The sequence below is a fragment of the Arachis duranensis genome, chromosome 6, assembly GCF_000817695.3.
Source record: "Arachis duranensis cultivar V14167 chromosome 6, aradu.V14167.gnm2.J7QH, whole genome shotgun sequence".
Classification (NCBI taxonomy): domain Eukaryota; kingdom Viridiplantae; phylum Streptophyta; class Magnoliopsida; order Fabales; family Fabaceae; genus Arachis; species Arachis duranensis.
In genome coordinates, this window is record NC_029777.3 from 96,752,843 (window position 1) to 96,763,067 (window position 10,225).

Below are 10,225 nucleotides of genomic sequence, written 5' to 3' on the forward strand. Positions count from 1 at the left end.
CAGAATAATGTACACAGAACTTTGTTATGTTTCCTTTTCATCAGATAAATAATAATATAGACACTATTTAAGAGGATTAGTTATGAGTCAATGGAGCATCTTTTATCTAATAGTGGAGACATTTAAAAGTGAGACAACTATTATGATCTAAAGGAAAAACAATAATTTTAGCAACTTGTGTGCTCGTTATTATTTTAAACGTGCTTTTTGTGTTCCGCTGTCATTCAAATTAGATATGAAATCTTCATCAGTAGCTTTAGATGCGTAGACACGAGGGGGCGGTTTTGCTCAGCCATTTGATTAAGGCATTAAAACAAAAGTAAATTGAGACCTTGGTGGACTACAAACTCGAGGAATGCAGGAAGGGGTAAAATCTCACTCTCAGTTCTTAAGGCCATTGAACATTCTCTAATTGTATGCATGTAAGAAAATGGTCGAGTCACAAGGCCTATTTTTAATAATAATTCCGTTAGTTAGACAATCTTGTGAATAAGCAATCTTGGTCCACCGAAAGTAGAAAAAAAACTCCACTCAAATTACCCAACAAAAAACGCTTGTTACTTCAGAAATTTTAACCATCCACCACATACCCTAATTTACCGTCTCTGCTTCACTCACCAGCCATGCTCGCCGATGTCGCTGTCTCCCTCACCGGACACCCTGGATGCCGCGGAGCTTCTTCTCCCTCTTGTGCCACATACCGAGCAGAAGCAGCAGCACCAAGCAAGCCGAAGGCCGTACACCGCCATCACCGCCAACTGCAACAACATCGTTGACACAATACACGAATATTTACTTTACCATGTATGCTGATTATTAGTTTCTTTCAATAAATGGATGTTTGTTTTTTATTTTACTTAATTAGTTTAATCCATCTCTTATTATTGGGTGTGTAAAAAGCCAAATTTCTATAACATCCATACATGACCACAGCTATAAAATCATTATCATTGTTCGTAACTGAATTTGTAACTGTCTTCCAAACTTGGGATTTATGGATGAGAATGGTATTTTTATTGATAATTTTGCATCTAAAATAGATAGCACATTCACTCCCATTAATATTAATTACATGTCAATTATATAATAAAGATGTAAGTTTATATATTTTTTTTTATAAGATGAAAAAGAGATTGAAAAAAAAGGTAAGATCCACATTTTAAACAATAATAAAATAATTATAAATAATTATAAAAAAAATTATATTCTCTCTATACAATTTTAATTTATATAGTAAAGTGTTCCATTATATAATATATTAGAGGTGTTAATAGGATAGGATAGGATATATCTTGGATCTCTACCTTATTCTACTCGCAGACAAATTTACACTACTTTATTTACAGCAGATCGGATAGATAACCCTACCCAAATGGATTGATTCAGATGAGATACTTACGACTAGAGTATATATTGGCAACTCTAATTACCATTATCAACCGTCCATGACAAAAACCACAAACGCTGGTGTCTTGCATCTTTGGTAATATGAGGTGGTAAATCCCATTCTATTCAAGACCACTAATGTTAAGAATTTCTTCACATTCAAGAGCACGAGCTTCTTCTAAAGATTTTTTGGCAGCATCACCAATTGGTAGCAACAACCACGGATCTTGTTGCCAACTTGCCATTAAGAAGGTGTATGGTTCAAGTATTATTTTTTTATTTAAATTTTATTTTTATGGAAATTAAATATACTTAAAAAGAATGGAAAATTTAAAATGATAGTATTTTAGTTTTTTGGAATCAAACTTATTTAGAAATAACATTTTAAACTTTAAACCAAATATAAAAATATAATATTCTCATATTAAAATTCTTAAAAATTATTTATAATTTTTTCAACCACACACACCTTAAAAGAGTTTTTAGAAGTATTAAATTCATTGCTTACAAACTATGTATATGGATGATTGGTTTTCTTCAATAAATGGGTGTTTGTTTTAGTTATGTACTTGGCCTTTGCTTGATTTATTATGTAGATTGAATTAATTAAATAACTGGTTGAAATTTATTTTTAGTTGTACTAGAATCAACCTAATTCTATATGTTTTTCATTTGGGTTGGGATATTTCTAAATAATAAAAAAAATATACAGCTCAGCTTAGCATTTGTTGTATTGATATTTTTTGTGAATCTAAAACTAGAATAGTGTGAACAGAAATTCGATTGAGATGTTATTTAAATTTGTTGAATTTATGTTGTTTTCCTATATTTAAATTTGTGAAATTAGTAGATACTTGTTCATCTTTTAAACCATTTTATATAATGGATGTTATATTACTTTACTTGCTGAAAATAATACGGATATTTAGTTTATTATAATACTCTAAAATTGTAAGTCTTGTTAATATTTTAATTACACTGAAGGATCTCTAGAAGTAACCACACCAAGACAATCAAACCTTAAAGCAGAAATTGATAAATTATAAAACCAAGTTATGGAGGAACTGCAGCATATCAAGAGGAATTGTGATGAAAGGGGGCCGAGATGACTGCGAGCGCAACGAAGGCGTGGAACTGACTGTTCGACGGTGACGAGACAGGGAGCGATGAAGACAAATCCCAGGACCTGCTGCATCTTCCGCCAACAACGACGAGGGCAGGAATGGTGCACGATCACGACTGAGTGCTAGATTGGAGACATTGAGAGATATCGGAGCCAAAAGAGCGATGATGAGCTTGAGTGCGACACCGGAGATAGTGAGAGAGACCAGAGCCGAGAGAGGGAGAAAGCTTGAGTACAAGAACTGATGAGACACCGCGAGAGAGATGAGAGAACTCGAGCTTTAGTGATACATCGATGAGAGGAAGGGGCTATGGCATAAGGGTTGATGAACGAAGTTGTATTAGAAATCAAAAAGAAAAAATTTTAAGCATGACTCAGTTCGGGTTATGTAAATCAACCAGGTCAAATTGGGTCTGAAGAATATATTATTAACCGGTTTCATAAATATTAGTCATCACAATGTGACACATCAACAATTAAAAAAAAAGATGTTTGGGACATCTTTGAGTGAGTATCCGTCTATTTTATTACTATTTGGATTGAATAGAATATTAGCAAATATTTTAATTGAATGGTTGGATTTTTATTTTTTAAACCGTTCCAAATTAAGTTATTAATATTTTTATTATTTTAAAAAATTATATTTTATACTTATAAAAAATATATTTTCCTATATATCAAGGAGGGAAAGGGGAAGAAGGACTAAAAGAAAATGTCAGTATGAATGCAATATGATAAATGCAAGAGCAAGAAAGTAAATATGAAGTTAGATGCGGCGGTAGTCCGCACGCATATGCAGGTTAGTTATGAAGTTAGATGTGGTGGTAGTCCGCACACATATGCAGTTGCAGAAATTTAAATATGGAAACACGAAAATAAAGAACTGAATATGAAAGTCTTATTAAATGATTGGAAAAGAAAGAAGAGGGAAGAAGAGCTGGAGAGCCTACAAGGGAACTCTCAAAACTTCTCTCACTAACTTCTCTCTATGTGTTTGTAAATTGAAGGGTGCCTTACAATGAGAATGAGGCCTCCTTTTATAGTTGAGAAATTTACTGTTTCTATAGTACAGGTTATGTTAACCGGAACTATTGGTACAGTACAAGTTGGTACAACTTTGGGTTTTTACAAATTTTGAGCTTAAGATCTACTCTTCTCCTAGATTGATTCCAAAGCAATCGTCTTCATTTTGATTGTAATCACTTGATGATTCTGCTGACGAAGTAGGATCTTTTTTGTGTTTTTTATCTTCTTCGATCATCTGCATGATTTGTTGAAAGTGTCTTGCTAAGGTCTCTTTTGATTGGGCTCCTGCAAGGGCTGCTGCAATTTGGGCTTTCTGGTTGAGGAATACTGATTCTTCATGGTCGAATGGTTTGGTGAACTTGGGGTTCTCTTTGAACAAATTTCGAACTTTATCTGGATGGGCCATGGCAGCATCAAACTGAGACCACCATTTTACATAGGCATTCCTTTGAAGCATAGGTGGTGCCTTTGGATGTTCTTGTAGAACTATCAGAATAATTTTTTATTTTTTGCTATCATTTTTAACGATCAATCTAATTCTTTTAGTTTAGTAATCTAAAAGTATACTTTAGTCTATATTTTTAAATATTGATAGCCAAAAACAATAAATTTTAATAGCTTTCTAATATTATTTTATATTTTATATTTAGTGATTAATTTAGTGACTAATTTTAATATAAATCTAAAATTATCCTTTTTATATTTACTTGCCATTTTTATTATTAAATACTCTAACAATCAAGATCAAATAAGAAACAAAACTTTTGTTAATTTTTTTAATGAGTTTAATTTTAATGTATTGCTGATAATATAAAAAATTTTACGCAATCATTCAATAATCAAATTCATGTAATTATATAATTTTTTAAATAATAAATCTAAAAATTAGTTATTTTTATGAATATAATAATATATAATTATTAATTGTCTGTGTACGATTTTTTAATACAGATTGACATATATGAAACATAAATACTTCTTTTGCACTTTATCAAGAATTTATATTTAAATAAATACTTTAATATTGACATAATTTAAATAGTTTTCCTTATATTATTAGGATTGTATTATAATATAAAATTTAAATTTATCTAATATGTGTCTTAAATGTATTTATATGTTAAGATTATCATTAAAATTTTTTATAAAAAATATAAAAAACTAACATAGTCAATAATAATAATAATAATAAATGAATAAAAATATAGGCATCAAATATTATTAACTAACATTTAGTTACTAAATTAATCGTTATATATTTATAGATAATTATATGTTGTCTAATTTATTTTTAATATATATTTTATATCTATCAATAATTTGATAGTTGATTAATATTAAAGGTGATAAAGCGAGCCAGTTTGTCCCTATTTCTCCTTGCCAAAATTCGTTCAAATATGGGACTGTCTATCCTACTAAATTAATATAGGTTTATTATAACTTTCTATCCCACCCAATCAAAGGACTAACGGGTGAATTGGTGGGTCGATCTTCTTCCTTTTTTCTTTGAAATACTCTAAAATAATATGATTTTAAATCTCAAACAAATTTAAATCACAATATTAACCATAATAACTTAATAAATCTCAAACATAACAATAATAAAACGTAAACATATCATCCATACATAAATTCATATCAAATAATTAAATTACACTTAAAACAAAACACACAACATAATCTATAAATCAACAGATAAATCAATTGTTAACTTCTAAATTAATAAAATTTAAATCTGTTCCAAAAATTAAAATACTGCCTTGCTTAACACTTTACACTTTGAGAAATCACATCTTCATCTTCACCTACAATTAGACGAATACTCAAATTTAAAATAAAAGAAATAGATACATAATCTAAATAACAGAACAATATCTAAATCAGTAACTACTAACTACATCATCAATAACAGTCATCAAACAAAATTAGTAAAAAAATCTTTAAACAAAATCAATACAGTAATCAAACAGAATCAATAATCAATAATAAAATAGAATCATCAAAACATCAAACATCCCTCCCACAAATAAAAAAATAAAGAAATAAACAAATAGTAATAACCAGTAATTACCAGAGGAGGAGTTTGTCGCCGTTGCCAAGAAAGCCAAAGACGAGCTATGAAAGAGGAGAGACGAGTGCGCTGCCGCAAATGTGAGGAAGATTTGTCACTGCTGAGAGACAGAATTGTCAGAGAGGAGAAACGAGCGCGCTGTCACAAAAGTGAGGGAGATATGAGAGAGGAGAGACGAGCGTGCCACTGCAAACATGTGAGGGAATCGCTGCTGCCATCATTGGTCTCTGAAAATGCGTGAGAGCTTGAGAGATGAGAGTGAGGAGGGAGGCAAGGAGCTCAAGGTTCGGTCATTGAGGAGGGAGCCAAGGTCGGAGGAGGTCGCTTCAGTGAATCAATGTTGGTATCCTAATTTCAATTTATATTTACTATTTATATCATGTATAAAATTACTAACATAACCTTAAAAAAAAAAGAGGACAATCCGTCCCGCTCTGCCTTAACCCACGGTTGTGACGGTGCAGTTTTGGCGAATTTTTAGTGTTGGACAAATTTTAAATTTTTTCTCGATCCGTCTTTTTGGACGATTTGACCTAACAGATTTAGCCTATTTTACTACGCTAATTAATATTACAACATCATGACCCTGAATTCATCAAAATTAAGAACTCCATCTCCATTGAGATCGAATCTAGATATCATAAATTTACAATCATCTATAGACCTAGACTCACCTAACCTGCTAAGCATCCTCTTAAGGCTCTTTGGTGTGATGCAACCACTCCCGTCCATCTCATACATCTTAAAAGCCTCTCTTAAATCATTCACTTTCTCTTCCTCTTCTCCTCCTTCCACAAACCTCACAAAATCATCGAGTCCCAGAAGCCCATCCCCGTCCAAATCCAGTAATGTTACGGCCACCTCCGCCTCCTTGGCCGACAACTCCCCACCCACTTCCTCCACGCATTGCTTCAGTTCCGATGCCGATATCTTGCCGTCTCCATTCTCATCGAAGTGGTTGAACACACGTTCATATTGGCTTAGCTTATCCATAACCATGTTACAATTAATCGAATAATAACCTTATTATAAGGTTTGTACATATAATATGTTGCTCTAGTAACCAAACTAAATGGCATAAAGTTAAGAAGAAGAAGAAGAAAAAGGAAAAGAAAAGAAACTAAGGCTTCAAAACGAATTTTGAAATGTAAAACGCGTATATATATAGAGGTATGTTTGCATGGGACATGCCGCGTGGCGTGAATTGACCAAACAAAATGGTACGACCAGGTACAGAGAAGGAAGATTCTGGGCATTTACGTGATTAAGGCGTGGAAGATTAGAAAATACCATAATTTCATCGTAATGAAGACAAACAAAGATATGTATCTTTTCGTCAGCGTTGAGAGCCGCCGAGGACTTACGTGCCACAGAAAATTGAGAAGGAAGCACGTCATATAAGAATCACATGTATTTATATTTAAATCGGTAATTAGTATAGAATATATATTAAAATATAAAATATATAATATATAATAAAAATAAATTAAATTATAAGTAATTAATTTTAATTTTAGTGACTGATTTTAATATAGCGCAATATATTTTAAAGGATATATGATTAAATTTTATAATTACGTTATATATATATATATTTTATATTAAAAATAAATTAAATAATATATATTTATAATTAAATATATAATAATTAATTTTGATAGTTAATTTTAGTATAAAAATATGTGGGTTTACACACATGCTTAGTCTTTGGAAGTTTCTAGAAAGTTACTGATGAAGCCCCCGGCCGGCAAACCACGAAAGAGAGCTTATATAAACAAAACAAAATAGAAGTTCACATGCATGAATGTTTTTGTAACCATTTCCGGAACATTGAATAAAAATTTCCTAGGAAAGTGCTCAATATTAACAAATTTTATTTTATTGCAAAATTAGTAAAATGATATTTTCAAATAAAATTTATTCATATTGAGCGAAAAATAGTTAATTCTTTTATTGAACTATTAATAAAATACGCCTTCACCATATAAAATGCCAAATTTTAAACATGTACAATCAAGCAAGCTATTAGTTTAAATTTACTTTCATCATCAGTTTATCACAACAAAAGGCCAAACCTTAAATCTTAATTATTTAATCAAGATAAAATAGACAAATAAAAAAAATAATTTAAAATAATTTGTTTTACTAATATTATTAAATCTAATATGTTTGATGTATTTTAGGATTAAAATAACTATTTTTTTTTAATTTTAGAATTGCTTAAAAATTTTAGATAGTATTCGTATCAAAGTCAATGTCTTTAAAATTGATAAGTCTTGTTTTAAAATAGAAAAAAATGACATAATAATCAATGTATTTAGAGTGGTTACTTCTGATATGTAATTTATTTATGTACTGGTGGATTGGGAGGGTTCAGCTATAAATGCTAGGGTATTGCGAGATGAATTATTTCACAATGGATTTAGTATTTTCCAATGTATTTTATTGAAACTTTAGTATGTTATTCAAAGTAACAATTTGATATTTTATTAATTGGTTTAATTACTCTATTAGTCCCTATAGTTTTGTGAAATTTTCAATTAGATCTCTATACTTTTTTTTCTTTTTAATTGAGTCCCTGCACTATTTTTTTTTTCAATTAAGTCCCTCTTAATAGTAATTGACTTAATTTTATAGGGACCCAACTAAAAAAAAGAATTGGTATAGGGACTTAAATAAAAGGAAAAAAGTGTAGGGACCCAATTAAAAAAAATTTGGTGCAAAGACTCAATTAAAAAGAAAAAAAGTATAGGGACCTAATTGAAAATTTCGCGAAACTATAGGGACTAACAGAGTAATTAAACCTTATTAATTTTGTTCAATTTTATATGTCACACTAGGTCATTACTACTTATGTGACGTTGGATACATAAATTGTGAATGATTTTTGGCACCTTATAGAGGACAAAAATATCATTTGAGTGAGTTTAATCCACATAATCAACCCAGTACAGCATAAGAGCTTTTTAATATGAAACACTCACAAACTAAAAATGTCATTGAAAGGACATTTGGAGTATTGAAAGTAAGATGAGAAATTTTAAGGGAAATGTCATTTTATCCTATTAAGACTCAAGGAAGAGTTATAACTGCATATTGCCTTTTACATAATCACATTAGAAAAGTGATGGTTGTGGATCCTATTAATAAAATAGTAGATCAAAATATGCTTGGAGTAGATGGTGGGACGATCCACCATATTGAGACGAGTGATGCTTGGAGTAGATAGATGAATCAACTTGAACAAGAAATATGAAACCAATAGAGGAGAAGACATCACGTTCAATAATTGTGACCATTTTTCTATGTGTGATGCTATCTATCATAATATTGATTTCATTTTGTTGATGCATTTGTGTACTCTTGTTGTGTATATGTATACTTATTAGTGCTAGTAATTTTTTACTTTTGAAATTTTTTTGTAACTTTGATTTGGATAATAGTGAAGTTTTTTAATACATGTGGTTAGAATTGTTGAGACTTATTTTATATAAGTTCAATTATGAATTATGTGACGAATTATGAATTATGAAATTTTTAGAAATTTAGATAAGTATGCTAACTTTAATTATGATCATGTTCATTTGAATTAAAGATATTAAAACAATTAAAATCAATAATAATTTTAATTAAACATATTTGTTATTAAGGGTATTTTAATAAATTTATTATTAGAGGTACTTATTTCGAGCGTTACTTGAAACGTTGATTTGGTACTGAACGTGTGGTCCAGATCCCTTTATATGGCAGCGTCTGACTTGTTGATGCCGAGATGCCGTCTGTCCTAGTTTCTCGTGAGGAGGTGGGCATGGTACCTGCAAGAGACTCTGATGCTTAAGTTAGTAGGGGCTTTAGCTAGGTTTTTAGTAGATTAGAACATAAATTGTACCTGCGGGGTGCCAATGTATTTATAGTAGAGTGTTAACGACCTTTGTTGGAGTAGTTCCACCTTTATGGGTGGATGACAGTTCTCTCTATTTCGCGAGTTGTTGAGACCTATCTTTTAGGGAAGATAAAGATAATGGAGACTTGCTTGGGCAAACAGGGCTGGACTCCTTTCACGGCGTCCAACCTCTTTACGGAGGTCGGATATGCTGTAAAGTCTCCTCTTTCGATGGGTCTTTTTTCGTTGTTGGGTCAGGATATGAATATTGCCCCTGTTTGAGTTCAAGCTTTATGTTAAGTCGGACTCAAGCATTTTGCGGTTTCATTTTTTCTACGTCAGGTACGCTGTCCTCAAGAGATTGGGCGCTCGGCGTATTTTTAAACATTACCCACCTTTTAAATGAGGAGCTAAGTTGGCGCGGCAGTTTCTTCGAATTACGTGCACGTCTTTAAGAGGATTTAAGGAGTCATTATGCCCATTGTCTCTTATAAAAAGGTCTCAACTCTTCTTCTCCTCTTTTCCCACATTTCTGAAGGTCTTAATTACATTTGGACTAACGGAGCTGATGCTAGCCAATCGTTGGTCTAGAATTTATCAATAAAGATCACGTCGAAGTATAGTTCTAAACTGATAACTAACTCTCAATCAAAGTTTAATTTTGTTTGTCACAAGTGCAAACCAATAAAAATACCGAGAGTATTTGATCTCGGGTCGTCTCTCAAAGAAATTGCAG

General features: G+C 31.2%; 1 protein-coding gene across 1 annotated transcript; it reads right to left on the reverse strand.

Moving 5' to 3' along the window:
* Positions 1-5,936: 5,936 nt before the first annotated feature.
* Positions 5,937-6,725, reverse strand: LOC107494833 (calcium-binding protein CML39). Its single transcript, XM_016115868.3, has one exon. It carries the CDS (start codon positions 6,603-6,605, stop codon positions 6,177-6,179), a length of 429 nt encoding a protein of 142 aa, XP_015971354.1. The 5' UTR covers positions 6,606-6,725; the 3' UTR covers positions 5,937-6,176.
* Between the last annotated feature and the right edge of the window lie 3,500 nt (positions 6,726-10,225).